The sequence below is a fragment of the Lissotriton vulgaris genome, chromosome 9 (genome assembly GCF_964263255.1).
Source record: "Lissotriton vulgaris chromosome 9, aLisVul1.2, whole genome shotgun sequence".
In the NCBI taxonomy this organism is placed as follows: domain Eukaryota; kingdom Metazoa; phylum Chordata; class Amphibia; order Caudata; family Salamandridae; genus Lissotriton; species Lissotriton vulgaris.
In genome coordinates this window covers 578077237-578097800 of record NC_141697.1, presented here as the reverse complement: position 1 = coordinate 578097800, position 20564 = coordinate 578077237, and the positions used below count along the sequence as shown (strand labels likewise).

Genomic DNA, 20564 nt, shown 5'->3' with positions numbered 1-20564 from the left:
AGCCAAAGGAAAATATGCCGTTTAAACATTTAATAAACTCATGCTAACTTAACACAATATATAGAAAAGCAGCATCTATATGACAATGGTGAATGGATGAAGGATAGATGTATGGATGGAAGGATGAAAGGGTGGACGGATGAAGGATGGATGGATGAAAGGATGGATGGATGGATGAAAGGATGTATGGATGGATAAAAGGTTGCATGGATGAATGATGCATGGATGGATGTGTGAAAAGGTGGGGGGATGAATGATGGGTGGATGTATGTATGTATGGATGAAAGGGTGGATGGATGAAGGATGGATGTATGGATGGAAGGATGAAAGGGTGGATAGATGAAGGATAGATGTATGGATGGAAGGAAGAAAGGGTGGACGGATGAAGGATGGATGGATGGAAAGATGAAAGGGTGGATGGATGAAGGATGGATGTATGGATTGAAGGATGAAAGGGTGGATAGATGAAGGATAGATGTATGGATGGAAAGAAGAAAGGGTGGACGGATGAAGGATGGATGGATGGATGGAAAGATGAAAGGGTGGATGGATGAAGGATGGATGTATGGATGGATAATAGGTTGCATGGATGAATGATGCATGGATGGATATGTGAAAAGGTGGCGGGATGAATGATGGGTGGATGGATGGATGGATGAAAGGGTGGATGGATGAAGGATGGGTGTATGGATGGGAGGATGAAAAGGTGGATGGATGTATGGATGCATAAAAGGTTGCATGGATGAATCATGGTTGAATGTGTGAAAAGGTGGGTGGATGGATGGAGGGGTAAAAGATGGATGTATGGGTGGAAGGATGAAAGGGTGGATGGATGAAGAATGGATGTATGGCTTGAAGGATGAAAGGGTGGATGGATAGATGTTTGAAATTGTGAGTGGATGAATGATGGATGGATGGATGTGATGAGGTCTAACAGGTGCATTTATGGTTGTCAAAAGTTGATGATGAGGAGTACCAGTTTCTAGAAACTTTTGTCGGAAGGGGTCCTTACGCCTAAAAAGGTTTTACAAGGGGGTCTCAGCATCAAAAAGTTTGAAGACCTCTGGTCTAGAGTCTGATTTTCGAGACTCTTCTAGTTTTTTCGAAGACTTCTTCTCGACCCCCACGACCAAAACATCTCTGTCCTCGTCGCCCTCTGGCCGTTCGGCGACGTTATCTTCCTCCTCACTAGAGAGACCCAGGTCTCGCAGCGTCGGCGGTGGTCCTTGGCCTTGCATGTTGTAGTTGGCTTGTCACTGCCTTTCTCTCACCCTCAACGTCTTCGGAGTGAAGACGGAGCAGGCGTTACAGTCGTCACTCTGATGATCCAGCAGCGGGCACAGGTTGCAGACCGGGAGCTGATCCTTCTGTGCATACTTGTGGTGACAGTTCTTGCAAAACTTGAACAGTGTCTTGTCTATTACCGCGCACAAGGAGCCCTATGCACGCGCATTCTCCGATCGTCGTCGAAGATCTTGCTTTTCGACCCTTCGTCGAACTCTCGTCTTTTTCTTGGGATGAAAGTCGAAAAACCGTCCTACCGGTGTTTCTCTTATTTTTCCATTATTTTAGTTGATTCTTCTCTTCAATCTTGGGAGTTCCTTCCGTATCGATCCAGACCCAACGGTGGAAAAAAAGAATCTGAAGATGGCGACCAAAGGTGGGAGGTTTTGGAGGAAGCACGTCGACGTCACAGAAGGACACCAAATGGTCGACGCCACCAACAAAAAAAAGAAAAGAAAAAAAAAAGAAGAAATACTACAGTTCCGGACCCAACCACAAGATGGCAGAATAATGCACAGCATGTGAATCTAGAAAAGAATCACACTGCAAAACACTGACAATTGAACTCCGTGTTCTATTACATCCTGCTTGGGGTCATATATTTTTCAAGTAAGAGTTCTCTGGCCCCCAGCTCAACTGCTGTGTAAGACTGAACTAGTGTGCGGGGGTAGTGAGGGATACTGTTAAGCGTGCACACAAATGTTTTGTCTGCTTGCTGTGCTAGTTCACCTAGGTCTATATAAGTAATAATATCTAAAAGTAACTGACAGTACGAGTAGTCTGCAGGCTTCAGCTCCATAACCCTGCTGACATCTACAAAAGTGTCTGGCTACTGCCTTTACAGAGTATAGCTGTAACCTTACCCAGCGTTTGGAGCAGGTACTGCGATAAACACCCGGTTAAATGCCCTCTTGAAGTATTGAAATTTCCCTTCAACTATACAAACAAAACACAAAAAAACATAAAATTAAGAAGAGAAACAACAGAGTTTGGTTATCACGATTGCGGAGGACTTGAAATGCTTACCCTCCTGGAAAATGCCATGAACAGCGAAGCACAAGAGAGTGTTCTGAGGGAAAAAAAGCACAATGTTGGATGCACTAGAAACAGAAGAGAGGTGAAAAACATGGAGATAAATGGGGAGAATTAGGTAGAAAGCATAATAAGAACAATGGAAACAGAACAGGGGATGACAAGGATAACAGCGGGAGGGGGCAAAGTAGAAGAAAAGCTCACGGAGGGCAGAGGGCACATGGAGAGAGAGAGAAGAGCTAACAGAGGAGATGATAAATTAGACCTATTGAGAGGAAAGAAAAAAGGCAGAAGGAAACAAAGCAAAGGGGCATGAACGGTGGTGGAGACCAAAGGTGCTAGATAATGGACAGATTAAGGGGTGAAGTCAAGGAAGAGCAAGAATTGAGGGCATGTGATGATTGAAGCTCACCCCTGAAAAACACACAAAGGTTGTGGTTAACAAAGTTTTTCAATGAGACTCACTGTCTGAGCGGTGATGTCGATCACAAAGGAATTGATGTCATGGAGAGTCTTCGGCAGCGCATTCAGGAGGGCCACGACATTGAGCCTAGCATGCTTCAGTTGTTTGAATCTTATAACTGCAAGAGATGAGACGGTAAATACTCAATGGACACGGTCATGTTTCAAAGTAAGCATCACTTGATTAAAGTATTTCCTGACTTCAGAGGAAGATTCCTGGAACACACCGAGTAGCAAGTGCTTTAGGAAACCGTGGTAGATCATGAGTGACTGAACTTCTAGCCATCTATTTGGATATCAGAAGGTACAGAACACATGTTCCAATGGGTAATCTATGATTCTCATTTAGAGCACGAGAAAGGTAGTAAAGAAAGAATATAACCAGAAAAGGGGGAGGAAAATGTGACCAGTACATCAAAGAAAGATTTCGACAAAGACGCTACAGAAACACACAGACTCAAAATTAACACGTTACTTACCTTCAGTAACGATGTACCTATAGGACACATTGTAGGCAGCCGGCTCTGTATATACTATAACATAGTGATGTATAGTGTGCACAGTACAGTGGAACCCCAGAGGTAGGCAGAGGTAAAGTTATATAGCACCTCACTCTCTATTTGTGGTAGTGTGGTCGATCAGTAAGGCAGTATCAGAGGACAGTGTTAAGCATTTGCTGTACACATTCAGTCGGCAAATGAATTCACACACTCAAAGACTGAACTTTAGACCAATTGTTTTTGTATAAAAGGGAAAAGCTACTTACCCAGTATGCATCTGTTTTTGGCATGTAGAGATGTAGATTCATATGCGTTAGCATAGCTCGCCATCTGGTGTTGGGCTTGGATGTTTGCACTTTGCTTTACTTCGAAGAAGTCTTCCCAGTCACGAGGTAGGTGACTCCTCCTTACGGTGATAGTGCGCATGGGCATCGACTCCATTCCCAGATTGTTTTTTGCCATAAGGGTAATGATGGAGTTAGTAACAATAGAAAGAGATGTCCATGTGTGTTGTATCTAAGTAAGATAATACTGCAGCAGATACCCCGGGAGGCGGATGGGTGCATATGAAGCTACAATTTTACATGCCAAGAACAGATGCATACTGTGAGAAGTTGGCCTGATATATGATGCTCACTAGTTCTAGTGATCACCTTGTATCAGTCCAAACAACCCTTATGGTGATTGGTTGTAAGTCAACCTTATAGACCAGCTATCCTAATGGTAGCATGGACAAAGCAGTCTTAGGCTAAACTCTTTTGGCATGTGAAGCCAGCTGTTTTACCACATATAACCCCTTGAATACCAGATGAAAGGACACCACACAGGTTGTTATGAAAATAAACAATATATTTATTAATAACAAACACCTATGAACTCTTTATGAGGTCAGAGGGCTAAGCACATGACAAGACTCTTAGGAAAAATACGTTTAAGTTGCACAAATACAATGTTGCCCTAGGGGCACGTCAAATCATATACTAAACAAGTGGTATAAGGAAATCGATAGAAGAAATGGAGCTGTCCAGAGGCTGTAGGTTCGCTGGGACTACACTACCCTAACCTTTTTTTTTTTTTTTTTTTTTTTGGAGTTCAAATCTGCTTTATTGTATAATTAAAGACGTGTCACACAGCTTGTCGTGCCCACAACCCGGAGGCCGGCAGCAAATAGGCGCAGAAGTGTACACAGCCTTAGTGTCGGCATCCCGGAGGCCCGACGGCATTACATGGAAGAAATGAAGTGGGGTAGTGCCGCCGATGTGGTACGGCAGAAAAGGAGGAACAGCAGCAGAACAGTGTTTTTCATCGGAGAGAAAAGAGAGTTCTCCCCTCTCCGTTTCTGTTTTTTGAGGGTTTACAACATCTTAACATAACAACCCAACAATGTAATAACGAAGAGGCAAGTCATGCTACATGGTGAATTAAGCAGCAGTGAGCAGGTGTGGCATGCTATGTGTGCAGAGGTGTATATGCGAGTGTGTGCAAGTCCCAGTCGCCCCAGCAAGAGGGTCTCTATAAGCCAGAAGTCAAGGTAGGTATGGAGTCCCAGAGGGTCAGCCTGCAGTGGGTGTCATGTCATAGGGGGGGTAGGGCACATACGGTCCGCATGTAAGTAAGAGGGAGTAATGGCATTCCAGGTTAGTATAGCCATGGTGTGGGCTTCGCGTGGGGTCTGGGGGAGGGGGGGGGGGTCAACAAGTGCACAGTGTTCGGAATCGGGGGGTACTCCCCCTGGAAAGCACAAGGAGGAGGCATGCACGCTGAAAGAGGATCCCCAGCCAGGTCCAGCATTGGAGCAGTGTACTAATCTATGATGGGTTGGTCACCTGCCGGGTTCGTGTCTTCAGAGCGCGTAAGTAGGTACTGCACCAGTGGATCCCAAATGTCACCGGGGCGACACGAAATAGGCAACAGTTCGGCAAATGTCGCGTGTTGCTCTTGGCAATAAGTCAGGTCGCCCAGCCAGTCCTTAAATTTGGGCGCTCTGCCCCTTCCCCACCGGCATGCCACTCGTCTCTTGGCCAGCAGGAGTGCAGTGTCAATGAATTTTCGGCAGGACCTGGGAAAGCGCACAGAATCCCCAAGCAGGGCCACCAATGGATCAGGTGGCACGGGCTCCTCAACCATCTCAGCAAGTGCATCAAGCACTTGTTGCCAGTAGGTCGCCACCCGAGGGCAAGCCCACGCCAAGTGAAGGAAGTCAGCACCAGCAATATGGCAACGCTCACAGCGGTCGTCATCAGTCAGTCCGAAGCGCCGCTTCCTCGCCGGCGTGTAGTATACTCGCTGCAAGTATTTATAATGGATGATCTTTAGTCTGCTGCTGGCAGAAATGAGAGATGTGAGCGCGCAGCAGCGGTGCCACTGCTCGTCTGATATGTCGATTGCGAGTTCGGTAGCCCAGCGCATCCGCGCAATGGATTCCGGTATCTGGGCAGCCCCCCTGTGTTGTAGATAAAGGACGGAGACCAGATGGGCTCCTTCCTGTGAGCTCAATAAAAAGTGTAGCGGTGGCAGAGTGTCGGGTTCGTTGGGAAATTCTGGCAGTATGTCTCTCATCCCCGCCCGCAGCCGCACATAGTAGAAGAGGTCTAGGGGAGTGCGGTCACGTTCAGCAAAGAACAGGTCTGCTGACTTGAAGATGCCATTGGTGAACAGATCACCCCAGCTAGAGATTCGTAGTTTTGCACAGAGGTTTCGAAAGCCCAGTTCCCCCAAGAGGGTGAGATCAGGGTGATGCGCGAGCGGTAATTTGGGTGAATAAAGAAGTTTACAAGCCAAGCCCCTGGCGATGCGGCGCCATGCGTCCAATGTGCAGGAGACTGACGTATGTGGTGTAGTGATGGCAGATTCAGGACAGTGAAGCAAGCCATTGAGCGGGAGAGGATGTACTATCCAGTCCTCCACCGCTACATGCGGCATAAAGGGAGTAGGGGCCATCCAGTGGTAGGCGAAGTGCGCCTGCGCACATTGATAGTAGGCTTCGAAATCAGGAACATCGAAACCTCCTTTGTCATAGGGGAGGGTAATGGTGGACCACTTAAGTCGGGGGTTCCTGCCACCCCAGAAGAGCCGTCGCAGCTCCGACCGCAGGGTTCGGAAAAAATTAGCGCCAGGGTAGTAAGGTATATTAAGAAAGAAGTACAGAAAGCGGGGGAGCACCACCATTTTTATGAGCGACGCTCTCCCGGCCATGGATAGAGGTAGGGTGATCCAGCGGTCCACTGAAGCGATCAGGTTGGTTATCGCCACCCCGTAGTTGGATCGCAGTGTCTCGTCCCTGTCCCGTGAGATGTTTATCCCAAGATAGCGGAGGTCAGATTGACACCACTCAAGTGGGTAATCGAGGGGGAAATCGGTCACCGCATCGGTCAGGGGGAAGAGCTGCGACTTGGACCAGTTGATATGGACACCAGACATCCCGCCGAACAATACAAACTCCCTAAGTAACGTATTAAGATATACGTCGGGATGTTTGACATAAAGTGTGATATCGCCCGCGTAGAGGGACACATCAATCTGGCGCTGCAAGCATTGTACTGTGCCGCCGCGATGTAATTGGCGCAGTCGACAGGCAAGAGGCTCGGCAGCTATGGCGAACAATAGGGGAGAGAGAGGGCATCCCTGTCTCGTACCCCTGGTGAATGCGATGGGCTGAGATAGATGACCGTTGATCAATACTCTTGCCATAGGGCGAGTATACAGCAGGTGGACCCAGGATATAAATAATTTAGGAAATCCCATGCTAGCCAGCACTGAGAACAGGTATGGCCATTTGACGGAGTCGAAAGCCTTGGTCGCGTCGAGGAAAACGGCCGCCACAGGTGTGTCAGGGTGCACCGTGCGGAGCAGGGAGAAGAGCGTGCGAAGGTTGTGGGAAGTAGACCTGCTTGCCACAAAGCCGGACTGGTCGGGCAGTACAAGTCTGGTCATTAATAACGACAGCCGGGTGGCCAAGACCTTGGCAAGGATCTTTACATCGCAATTGAGGAGGGAGAGCGGACGGTAGGAGTTACAGGATTTGGGGTCCTTACCGGGTTTAGGAGGGATGTGATCACCACCTCGCGCATGGAACAGGGGAGCACCCCGCCGCATAGTGATTCCGAGAAGACCTCGCTGAGTACCGGGGCCATAATGTCGATGTAAGCTTTGTAGAATTCGGCTGGTATACCGTCGAGCCCTGGGGCTTTGCCATTCTTGAGGGACATAATGGCCTCTCGCACCTCGTCTAGCTCGAACGGAGCCGCGAGAAACTCCCTATCGCCGTCACTAAGCCAACACAGTGCGACGTCGCTTAGGTAGTCAGTATAGGATGCATCAGGCCCTACCGTGGAAGTGTAGAGTGAATGGTAATGCGCCACAAAAGTAGCGAGGATCGCGTCTGAGTTTCGAACAGCAGTGCCAGAGGTGTCGGTGAGTTCTAATATGGTGTTGTGAGCTCGCAGTGGTTGTGTAATCACGGCAAGTGCCTTCCCGGGCCCGTCCCCTTCGCAATATCTGCGGGCCCGCCAGTGTTTGCCCCTAAACTTTGCTTCTCGCGCAGCCTCCTCTTCATAACGCGACAGCTGTTCCCTAAAGGTGGCCTGCAGACCTGGGTCGGGGTTGGACACCATCCTAAGTTCTAAATCCCGCAAGTCTCTCTCCAATGTGCGGATAGATGCAAGGATTGTGCGTAGGACACCATGGCCCTTGGATATGCAATACCCCCTGACTGTAACCTTGAACGCCTCCCATATATGCTCAACAGAGTCTACCGATCCCCTATTCCTAGTGAAGAAATCCGTTATCTCTTCCCCTAGCTCAGTGTGAAATAGGTTATCAAGGAGGATATCAGGGCGAAGTCGCCACTGCGGCCGAGGACTGTCCCAGCCTGGTGTACGGCAGTGTAGCAAGACAGGGCTGTGATCAGAGTATGTCCGCGGCAAGTGACGGACCCCCACCAGTTCCACAGCAACATCCTTTGTGATGAGAAAGTAGTCTAAACGTGCCCAGGTTCCGGTATATGATGTAAAGTGCGTGCCTTCCCGCCCCAGGGGGTGCAAGTGTCGCCAGGCGTCCAGTAGTCCGCCCTCCCCAACGATGCCCTCCAGCGCCTCCCTTGCCTTGGCCTTATAGATGCTGACCCCATCCGCCCTATCTAGCTGTGGTTGCATCGCCAGATTAAAGTCCCCTCCCCAAACCACATGTTTCGATGCAATAGAGAGAATTTTGCCCCAGAGTGTAGTGAAAAAAGTTGGTGTGTCAACATTAGGCGCATACATGGATACAAATGTGACAGTGTCGCGGCCTATCCTGCCCCACAGAAGCGCATATCTGCCCTCTCCGTCAAGTAGGTCTCCAAACTTCTGAAAGGGGACCCTGCGGGCAATGAGGATAGCGACTCCCCTCGAATAGGTAGAATAGGAGGAGAAGACTCGCTCCCCAGCCCACCTACTTGCAAATGATGTACCGCCCTGTGGTGACAAATGTGTTTCCTGCAGCATAGCGACTAGCACGTGATGCCTATCAAGGTATGCAATGACATCTCGACACTTTCTGGCATTATTCAACCCTCTTATGTTCCAGGATAAACAAGTTAATTGTGCGTTAGCTACCGGAGCGGCCATGGATGACACAACAAAAGCCAGCACAATGCCGCCCTGGGCAGCATAAATAAATCACCCCCGCACCACCAGCACCAGTGCGCACACCAAGGTAGAGTTCAAGCATGCAGTCCAAGAGATGATTGCCTCGAAGAAAAAAATTAAAATCCCATCCCACCACCCACCCCAGCATCCCAATCATGCCAGCAGCCAAGCAGTCCCACCCAACAATCCACCCCCCTCCCCCCTCCCCCAAGTCAAGTAACATGAACAGCTGGAACGCCAGCAAGTCAAAGGGGATCTCCCAGTGGGGGTAAGACATAGAGAACGCACAGCCACTTCCTAGACCCCAGCCTCGTATCTGTGCCGCCCTCGGTGGAGACTAGGGCCAGGAAAGTGGTCCTTGGGTTACGTTACCACAGGGGTGAAGAGTCCATGCAGGGTCGCTGTCCTTTCGGTCTCTCGCGCCTGTGCATCAATGTTCGGGAAAGTCACAAGTAGCCGCAGGTAGGGTGCGCAATGCAGCGGATACCCGCAGTCAGTCTTCATGAGGCGCCGGGGACAAGTCTGCTTCGTTGCGGTTTTCCTCCACATCTCGGTCCTCCCTGCGCGCCCTCCGGAGCGATTTGAGAAAGTCTTCTACCTTCTGTGGGTTGGTGAAGAACCGTTGCTTGCCCTGATGAGTGATGCGTAGCTTTGCAGGGTACAAGAGCGCATAATCGACCTGCGCCTCACGTAGCTTTTTCTTCACCGGCATGAACTTACGCCGCTCCTCCTGCACCATTGGCGTGAAGTCCGGGTAGATGGAGAAGGTGACTCCATTGTATTGCAGCGACCTTTGAGACCGGGCCGCTCGGAGTACTGTGTCCCTGTCTCGGTAATTCAGCAGCCGAGCAATGATGGGGCGCGGTGGCAGGCCAGGTTTGGGCATAGGTGCCAAGGAGCGGTGCGCCCTCTCAAAAATGAACTGAGGTGAAAAAGCGTCTTCGCCGATGGACCCCTTGAGCAGCTTCTCCACGTACAGCTCCATCCTGCCCGTATCTGTGGATTCCGGCACATTGGTAATCCGTATGTTGTTACGGCGACTACGGGCTTCCAAATCCTCATTTTTTGCCGCTATGATCCGGAGGAGGTTGTCCATCCTGGAAAGTTGAGTGGTGTGAGACGTGGCCACGTCCGAGGTATTGGAGATGCGTTGCTCCGCGGCCGTGATGCGTTCCTCATGTCGGTCTACCTTGTGCACCAGTGCGTCCAGCCGTGCGGTGACACCATCAACCTTCTCTACAACAGTGGCGAAGCCCTGTCGCATCTCCTGTATCAGGCTGGACAGGTCGGCGTCCTTAGCTGAGGAGGCGGCGGCCCTCGGGGAGGACGTGCTAGGGTCCGGGTCCAGCTGCGTTGATTTCGCGCCCTTCTTCGCAGCATCAAAGCTGAGCTTGGTCTGGCGGTTTTCTGGGCGCACCATGGTGGTGCTGGGACACGACACCCCAGGAGCGTAAAGTGCTGTAGCACTACGGGTCTTCGATCTAGGGCGCTGTCACCAGTATGCAGGGCAGTGTCGAGAGAGTTCAACAAGGATCCAGGCGCAGGCCCTGCGCAGTCCAGTGGCCGAAAAGGGGGCGGCGAAGGTCCAGCAGCGATGGTGGTGAGGCCCGGCCCATGAAAACTGCTGCGGAGAGTGGCGGCGCGGCAGGTCCAGGTAAGTGTCAGAGGCAGGAAGGCCGAGGCGCAGTGGGGGTGTGCCCCGCAGGTGCGGCGGCCAATTTGGGGCGCCTGCAGCAGGTCCGTCCCGCACAGCACAGCCAGGAGACAGCAGAGCAATGTCCGGTGAGGAGGTGGGGAGCGTGGAAGGGCCCCAGCCCTCTCCCCTCAGAAGGTGCGGCTGTTCTGCAGCGAGGGGTAGCGTCCCAAGAACTGGCACAAAGTGAGCAGCTAGGGCCGGCAAAGATCCGATATAGGATCGACAGCAGGCTCGAGGGTCCAGGCCTGACAGGCAGCCGCTCCGCCGAGCAGTATAATGGCCTGCGCCGCCCGTCACCAATCGGGCCCGGCACCTCACAGGGACCAGGCAGGCTGTGTAGTGTCCGCCCCCCGGCAGCCCGCAGCAACGGAGGCAGCAGCAGTTTCCCCGACGGGGGCAGCAAGAGCAGCAGGGGGGGGGGGGGGGGCGGGGAGGGTCCCCGTAGCACCGGGCAGGCCGCCCCTTACCTCCGCCTCAGGTCCGCCGGCGGTGAGTCGTCCAGGGGTCCGCCAGCAACGGAGGGAGCAGCAGTTTCCCATACGGGGGCAGCGAGAGCAGCAGGGGGGGGGCGGGGAGGGTCCCCGTAGCACCGGGCAGGCCGCCCCTTACCTCCGCCTCAGGTCCGCCGGCGGTGAGTCGTCCAGGGGTCCGCTAGCCGCTGAGGGGAGAGGCCTAATTCCTCGTGGTGATCCCCGGCCCAGCGTAGGTCTGCAGGGCCGGCCGCATGCACTCCACCGCACCAGAGCCGTCGTCGGCAATATTCTAATGAGGCACCGCTCCGACTCCAAATCTCCCAGCGGCACCAAACTTGGACCGAGGGCAGAGACAAGTGTCCTGCCGCGAATCGCCAGGAATGTAAGCTGATGTGGACCCTGTGGCAGAGGATAACAGCAGGATAATGTCCCAAGGAGCGGGAGCTGCGATACTAAGCGGCCATTCCGCTTGTGCGCCCTCTAGCGCCCTTCTACACTACCCTAACCTTAGGTAAGTGGCAGGAGGCCCACGGGATGCGTGTGCAGAGTGTGAACTCACACGCGAGATGCGTAACAAAGTCAATGAGCAGTACAATTTACGAAAAAGGTGAGTACAGACAGGTCTGACAAGTTATGACTAAAACGACTGTAAATTTGGACACTAGGAGAGTTAATCTACCCTTGAGCACCGAAATGCTCTTGTTACCTCACCCACGAGCTGCGGGTGCATAGGTGTCAAAGTACGTCGGGTTTCCGCGTTGAAGTCTATGGAGCCTTGACGAAAGATGCTGCAGGCGACCAGGAGGAAGCTGTCCAGAGTGATCCAAGGGTGGATCAAGGAAGATGAGGACCTGAAAGCAGAGGGGACAATGTTCAAAGTCACTAGCCAGTGACTGGAGTGGAACCAGGAAGGAACCAGATGCTGTTGTCGCGATCAGGTGAAGAGTGGATGCTTGACTCTGCAGCCACGTGGACCAGGTGGTGTCTTCGACGACCAGGATGGAGGCACGAGCTGTCCCACGCAGGCTCTCGCTCTCGGCGGTGTTGGTTTCGGATTCGGCGTCAACAGGCCTTGGCAAAGGCAACCCACGCGGTGAGTGGAAAAGGCGTCTGGTGCGGACCAGGAGGGTCCGGGGTGCTCCTCCTTTGCAGGGAAGCAAGGGCCAGTCTGGAGCAACCAGACCAGCGGTGTAGATGTCGTGGATCGTCGTCTAGGAGTTCACTAGCCAGCCGGCAAGTGACCAGACAACGCGTCGAGCAGCAATCAAGCAAAAGGGCCCTACGCAGATCTTGTGGATGCTGGAGGGCTGATCTTCTGTGCAGGAGCTGCTCGGGGGTGGGGCTTCTCAATCCCCAAAGCACTTCGTCAAGGATGCCTCTGAAGTCGTGCTGGAAGCGAAGTGCAGTTTCTCCAAGATGGCCAGTCCCACGTGTCTCGTCGCACCCACGATCTCAGCTGTGCTGCAGATGTAGGTAGAGGTCGGAGAGGTCTGTAAGTCCGGGTGTCGTCGGGCTCTGAAGTCTGGATCCACCAGGGAAGACAACAAAGTGAACCGCTGGAACGCTTGATGGTGCCTGCTTGTGCAGGGTGGTCACTCCTTGGCCACAAGGGAGATTTCTTCAGTCTTCTGTGGAGCAGAACGTCGAAGTCCAGAGTTTCTTCTTGTAGTTTCAAATCAGGATTAATCTAATTTGGAATGGGACCAGCTCCTACCTTTATTCTCCTAAAGGGGGCTGTACTATGATTAGGTCCCTCCTATGGGTGGGACCAGGAAGGGGGGGTGGTTACACCCCCTATCCTTTGTCCGGTTTCGCGCCGGAGCTGGGGCTGGAGTGCCCCAGCAACTGGTTTGAACCGGTGTATGCACGGGTACACCTTGTGTGCCCCAGGCATGTCTCATTCCTTTCAGGCCTGTCCTACCCAATACACAAAATCCTGTCTGGGGTGGTGCTAGCACCTCCCAAGGCAGGAAACCCTTTGTCAAGGCCTCCCTCGCTGGATGGACTCCGAGCAGCAGGAGGTCAGACTTGTGTCTGTGGTGGCAGCATCCATTTTGTGATGCTGAGGCTCGAGTTTACTTTAACCGGGGTTCACAGTTACATACATGTCGTGTCCCTCTAAAAGGGTGGAATGCTACCCCCGTCGCCAGAATTGGCGAGGGGGTAGTATTCCAATTCGTATGAAACCTTACTCGACATGTTTTGATAATGCTATGCCAAAGTTAGCAATAACCGCGAGGATTATAATGCACTAAAGAGTATATCGTATAGCGTTATCATGGAAACAGCTAAAGGACTTGGTTCCGAAAGCTGCAGACAGGCTCAGCTCATGCTAGAGCACCATCTCACATAATTCCAAGCACTCTGTCTCCAGGATTGTTAAGGCCTGCCATAGGAGTGACTTATAGGAGGATATGTGTCCATTTTAGGTTTAGATATAGGTATACTATAACTAAAGCAAAGGGTGATTACACCACCTTGCCCCAGCTGATTGATCAGCCAGTTGTGTCAGATTTGGATGGCCAGCCAGGGGTGGCATAATACATGCTGCAGCCCCTGGTAGGCCTTGGGTTCACTTATGCCCTGGGTACCTATGGTACACTGCACAAGGACTTACAAGAGTGACCCAATACCAATTGGTAAATGCACCTAAGGTACATGGATGTCAATTTAGAGAGAGAACAGCTAGGCTGTGGGTCTGATTAGCAGGCCCACAGCCAGGGAAAGTCGTAAACCAGTGAAGCAAAAAGCAAAAATCTGGGGTGACCATAGGATTGCAGACCCTACTCTCCTACATAACCCCCACCCCCCAAACTTGGGGACATTAAACTAACCTTGACCAGGTGAGTCTTCTTGTTCTAAATGGAAGTACCTGGAGAGACCATCTGCATTGCCATGGTCAGTCCCTGGTCTGTGCTCCACATTAAAGTCCATCCCCTGTAGGGAAATGGACCACCTAAGAAGTTTGGGGTTTTCACCCTTCATTTGATTTAGCCACAAGAGGGGCTTATGGTCTGTCTGAATCTTGAAGTGAGTTCCAAACAAGTATGGCCTCAACTTCTTCAGGGCCCAAACCACAGCAAAGGCCTCCCTCTCAATAGCTGACCAACATTTCTTTCTAGGCGTCAGCCTTCTACTTATAAAAGCAATGGGCTGGTCATGACCATCAATATTCAGTTGAGATAGAACAGCTCCCACACCCAACTCAGAAGCATCTGTTTGGACAATGAAAGGTTTGGAGTAGTCTGGACTCTTGAGAATAGGTGCAGTGCACATGGCCTGCTTTAGGTCATCGAATGCCTTTTGACAGCTAACTGTCCACTGAACTTTCTTTGGCATTTTCTTACTTGTTAGGTCATTAAGTGGGGTCACAATGGTCCCATAATTTCTGACAAATTTCCTATAGTAACCAGACAGGCCCAAGAAAGCTCTGACCTGTGTCTGGGTGGTTGGAGGAGCCCAGTCCTTTATATCTTGCTCTCCAATGGTTGAATCTGACCTCCACCTACAAGGTGGCCCAGGTACACAACCTGACTCTGCCCTATCTGGCACTTGGTAGCCTTGATAGTGAGGCCTGCCTTTTGCAGGGCCTCCAAAACTTTCCTCAGGTGGATCAGGTGATCCTCCCAGGTGGAGCTGAAGACAGCAATATCATCTAGATATGCTGCACAAAAGTCATCCAACCCAGTGAGAACTTGGTTCACCAACCTTTGAAAGTGGCAGGTGCATTTTTCAAACCAAAGGGCATCACCACAAACTGGTAATGACCTCCTGGGGTAGAAAATGCTGTTTTGGCCTTGGCATCCTCAGCTAACCTGATTTGCCAATAACCAGCTGTTAGGTCAAATGTACTCAAGAATTTGGCAGAAGCCAATTTATCTATGAGTTCATCTGCTCTAGGTATTGGATAGGCATCTGTCTTAGTGACAGCATTGAGACCCCTGTAGTCTACACAAAACCTCATCTCTCTCTTACCATCCTGGGTGTGAGGTTTTGGCACTAGAACTACAGGACTAGCACAAGGGCTCTCTGAGGGTTCAATGACTCCCAATTCCAACATCTTTTGTACTTCTTTCTTTATGCAGTCCCTGACGTGGTCAGGTTGCCTGTAGATTTTACTCTTTATAGGCAGACTGTCACCAGTGTCCACCTCATGGGTGCACCAGTTTGTCTGACTGGGTGTCAGAGAGAACACTTTTCTAAAGGATTGAAGAACCTGTTTGCAATCCTTTTGCTGATGCTCAGAGAGGCTGTCAGAAAAGACCACACCATTTACTGACCCATCATCAGGGTTCTGAGTGAGCAGGTCTGGGAGAGGGTCCCTCTCTTCCTCCTGTCCCTCATCTGTGGCCATGAGCAAGCCCATGTCCTCCCTGTCAAAAAATGCATTGAGCCTGTTCACATGAAGTACTCTGTGAGGGCTCCTGGGAGTTCCAAGGTCCACCAGGTAGGTGACCTCTCCCTTTTGTTCAATGATGGTATGGGGTCCAGACCATTTGTCTAGGAGAGCTGCTGGGGCCACTGGCTCCAACACCCACACCTTCTGTCCAGGCTGGTAAACAGTAAGGACAGCCTTTTGGTCATGCCAAGCTTTTTGACGTTCTTGGCTGGCCTCAAGGTTTTTGGATGCCTTCTCCATGTACTCTGCCATCCTAGAGCGGAGACCAAGTACATAATGCACTATATCAAGTTTAGGCTTTTTGAGAGGTAACTCCCATCCTTCCTTCACAAGACATAGGGGTCCTCTTACAGGATGCCCAAATAGAAGCTCAAAAGGGCTGTAACCAACCCCCTTCTGTGGGACCTCTCTGTAAGCAAACAGAAGGCAGGGTAAAAGGATGTCCCATCTTCGCCTAAGCTTTTCAGGTAACCCTTTTATCATCCCTTTTAGGGTCTTGTTGAATCTCTCCACAAGCCCATTGCACTGTGGATGGTAGGGGGTGGTGAATTTGTAATTTACACCACACTCCTTCCACATTGCAGTCAAGTATCCTGACATAAAGTTTGCGCCTCTGTCAGAGATAACCTCCTTAGGAAACCCCACTCTGGAGAAAACTGCAAGTAGGGATCTGGCCACAACAGGAGCTGTAGTGGTCCTAAGGGGAATAGCTTCTGGATACCTGGTGGCATGATCCACTACCACCAGTATAAATCTGTGCCCAGATGCTGTTGGGGGGTCCATTGGTCCAACAATGTCAATCCCCACTCTTTCAAAGGGTACCCCCACCACAGGTAGTGGTATAAGGGGGGCCTTTGTTGTGCCACCTGATTTGCCACTGGCTTGACAGGTGACACATGAGCAACAAAACTCTTTGGTGTCTTCAGACATATGAGGCCAGTGAAAGTGTGGGACAAGCCTGTCCCAAGTCTTGTTCTGGCCTAAGTGATTTGCAAGGGGAATCTCATGGGCTAAGGTAAGAAGGAAACCTCTCAGAGACAAGGGGATGACCAGCCTCCTGGTAGCACCAGGCTTGGGGTCTCTTGCCTCAGAGTATAGGAGTGCATCATCCCAGTACACCTTGTGGGTACCTGTAGCATTCCCTGCAGCCTCAGCAGCAGCCTGCTGTCTGAGGGGGTTCAAGAGAGGAACAGTCTAACTGTGCCTGCCTCAAGTCTGCCCTGGAAGGTCCCCCTGTCCCAAGAAACTCAACCTGTTCAGGTTCAAGTTCTTCTAGGACAGTTCCTTCTGGGGTCTTTGGGTCAGCCTCCTGAGAGGGCTGATCCTCACCTTGAGGTAGGGGGAAAGGCACTGCCTTAACCCTACTGCTCTTTCTCTTGGGTAGTGTCTGGTCCTTTGTTCCAGGATCCAGCACTTGTTCAGCTGGGCATTTCTTGGCCTGTGACCTGGTCACAGCAAGGACATGTGCTGACAAACCTACCATTTCCACATGAGTCCTATACTCCACATCTGACCATAAGGAGGATTCCAAATCATTGCCCAACAGACAGTCCACTGGGAGGTCTGAACTAACTACAACCCTTTTGAGGCCAGTTACCCCTCCCCAGGAGAAGTTAACAACTGCCATACTGTGATTGGTAGTGACATTGCTAGCATTGGTCACTAGGTAGTCTGAACCTAGTATTACCTGATCAGGGTCCACAAAGTTTGGTGTCACCATAGTGACACTGGCACAAGTGTCCCTGTAGGCCTGAGCCATTTTTCCATTGATTAAAGGCGTTTGCCTGTATTTGCCCAGAGTACTGGGACTTACAGTAGGGGTCATATCCATGTCCCCAGTACAAACAAGAACAGCCTGAGTAGGTATCCTGACTAAGTCAGAACCCACCTCAGTTCCCATGGTTAACCCAACTATAGCCTTGGGGGGTGCACTACCACTACGAACTGCACTAGGGGGTGCAGGTGCCTTAGGGGCAGTAGTGGTAGGAGCTGTGCCTTTCTTGGTGCACTCACTAAACCAGTGAGTCTTACTTTTACAGTATTGGCACCATGGTTGTCTTGGAATATCAGTCTTCTTCTTTTGGGAATTCTGGGACCCACCCTCCTTAGATTGTTGGGGCCCTGTTGAAGACTTCTGGTCATTTTGCTGATTCTGATTACCCTTTTGGTCTGCTTTCTTCTGGCCACCACCCTGGTTCTGGTTCTGCTGCTTGACCCTTGTCCTGACCCATCTGTCTGCCTTCTTTCCCAATTCCTGGGGAGAGGTCAGATCTGAGTCAATCAAGTGCTGATGCAACAACTGGTTCTGACAATTATGTAAGATTTGCTCTCTCATAATAAGATTATACAATCCTGTGTAATCAGTAACTTTACTTCCCAGTAACCAGCCTTCCAAAGCCTTAGTGGCACAATCAACAAAGTCAGTCCAGTCCTGAGACTGAGTTTTCTGGGTGTCTCTGAACATCAACCTGTACTGTTCAGTTGTTAGGCCAAACCCATCAATCAGTGCAGTCTTCAGGACTTAGTAATCATTAGCATCCTCAGCTCTAACAGTGAGGAGCTTATCCCTACCTTTACCTTCAAAGGAGAGCCACACAATAGCTGCCCACTGACTCTGGGGTACCTGCTGTACTGTGCAGGCCCTCTCCAGAGCAGTCATCCATTTGTGGATGTCATCTCCTACCTTATAGGAGGGCACTATTTTACTCAGGTGTCTATTATCAAAACTCCTGTCTTTATCTCTAGGGATAATGCTGCCACCAGTGGGTTCTAAACCACTCAATTTCTGCTCTCTGGCAAGGGCAAGTTCTTCCCTTTGGATCCTCAGATTCACTTCCTTCATCTTTGCTTCATGTTCTCTTCTCTGAGGGGATGTCATCCCTCTCTGAGAAGATGCCTGAGAGACATGGGTGTGAATAGATCTGTTAGAGCCTCTGGAGTGAGACCTAACTCGTCTATTCCCAAGGTTAGGCCTGCTTGAGGATGGGTTTGGGGCTCCCCCAGTTCCATCCTCATGTAGGCTTAAGTTGGCCCTGGTAAGTCTACTGACCTAGGGGCACGTCAAACCATATACTAAACAAGTGGTATAAAGAAATTGATAGAAGAAATGGAGCTGTCCAGAGGCTGTAGGTTCCCTGGGACTACACTACCCTAACCTTAGGTAAGTGGCAGGAGGCCCACGGGACGCGTGTGCAGAGTGTGAACTCACACGCGAGATGCGTAACAAAGTCTATGGACAGTACAATTTACGAAAAAGGTGAGTACGGACAGTTCTGACTAGTTAGGACTAAAACGACTGGAAATCTGGACACTAGGAGAGTTAATCTACCCTTAAGCACCGAAATGCTCTTGTTACCTCACCCATGGGCTGCGGGTGCATAGGTGTCAAAGTGCGTCGGGTTTCCGCATTGAAGTCTATGGAGCCTTGACGAAAGATGCTGCAGGCGACCAGGAGGAAGCTGTCTGGAGTGATCCAAGGGTGGATCAAGGAAGATGAAGACCTGAAAGCAGAGGGGACAATGTTCAAAGTCACTAGCCAGTGACTGGAGTGGAACCAGGAAGGAACCAGATGCTGTTGTCGCGATCAGGTGAAGAGTGGATGCTTGACTCTGCAGCCACGTGGACCAGGTGGTGTCTTCGACGACCAGGATGGAGGCACGAGCTGTCCCACGCAGGCTCCCGCTGTCGGCGGTGTTGGTTCCGGATTCGGCGTCAACAGGCCTTGGCAAAGGCAACCCACGCGGTGAGTGCAAAAGGCGTCTGGTGCGGACCAGGAGGGTCCGTGGTGCTCCTCCTTTGCAGGGAAGCAAGGGCCAGTCTCGAGCAACCAGACCAGCGGTGTAGATGTCGTGGATTGTCGTCTAGGAGGTCACTAGCCAGCCGGCAAGTGACCAGACAACGCGCCGAGCAGCAATCAAGCAAAAGGGCCCCACGCAGATCTCGTGGATGCTGGAGGGCTGATCTTCTGTGCAGGAGCTGCTCGGGGCTGGGGCTTCTCAATCCCCAAAGCACTTCGTCAAGGATGCCTCTGAAGTCGTGCTGGAAGCGAAGTGCAGTTTTTCCAAGATGGCCGGTCCCACGTGTCTCGTCGCACCCATGGATCTCAGCTGTGCTGCAGATGTAGGTAGAGGTCGGAGAGGTCTGGAAGTCCGGGCCTCGTCGGGCTCTGAAGTCTGGATCCACCAGGGAAGACGACAAAGTGAACCGCTGGAACGCTTGATGGTGCCTGCTTGTGCAGGGTGGTCACTCCTTGGCCACAAGAGAGATTTCTTCAGTCTTCAGTGGAGCAGAACGTCGAAGTCCAGAGTTTCTTCTTGTAGTTTCAAATCAGGATTAATCTAATTTGGAATGGGACCAGCTCCTACCTTTATTATACTAAAGGGGGCTGTACTATGACTAGGTCCCTCCTATGGGTGGGACCAGGAAGGGGGGTGGTTACACCCCCTATCTTTTGTCCGGTTTCGCGCCAGAGCTGGGGCTGGAGTGCCCCAGCAACTGGTTTGAACCGGTGTATGCATGGGGACACCTTGTGTGCCCCAGGCATGTCTCATTCCTTTCAGGCCTGTCCTACCTAATACACAAAATCCTGTCTGGGGTGGTGCTAGCACCTCCCAAGGCAGGAAACCCTTTGTCCAGGCCTCCCTCGCTGGAAGGACTCCCAGCAGCAGGAGGTCAGACTTGTGTCTGTGGTGGCAGCATCCATTTTGTGATGCTGAGTGTGAGAAGTTTTTTTTTAATAAAAACAACGGGGTTGACCCTGTGTCCCTCAGAACCTGGGTAATATGTAATTTAGAAAATAATGGTTCTGTCGGGTTTGAACAACAAATGATTTATCAAAACAGTTTTTCAATACTACTAATAGAACCAACAGAACACCTCTGAGATACTGTGACAAATCCTTATAATAAATAAAGAAGGAGGACCTAACTATTGCTTTATAGTATCTTTATATCATTTTCTGAGTCAAAAAAAGTCAATTCTGTACATTATATACATTAACTGTCATTATATCAAATACAGTGCAAAAACAAGTGACATTAGTGAATAGTGAATTTGTGATAAACAAATTATATCCAAATTTTATATAGAAAA

The 20564-nt window shown here is 50.8% G+C and overlaps 1 protein-coding gene across 1 annotated transcript in view; it reads right to left on the bottom strand.

The window, feature by feature from the left end:
• Nucleotides 1–20564, bottom strand: part of LOC147691863 (nuclear RNA export factor 1-like) — a 964523-nt gene that overhangs the window by 202019 nt on the left and 741940 nt on the right. The window contains exons 16-18 of the mRNA XM_086938137.1: nt 2782–2897; nt 2311–2353; nt 2148–2220 (exon numbers count right to left, since the gene is read on the bottom strand). Coding sequence (XP_086794263.1) covers nt 2148–2220; nt 2311–2353; nt 2782–2897 — 232 coding nt within the window. The remainder of the gene's footprint in view (nt 1–2147; nt 2221–2310; nt 2354–2781; nt 2898–20564) is intronic.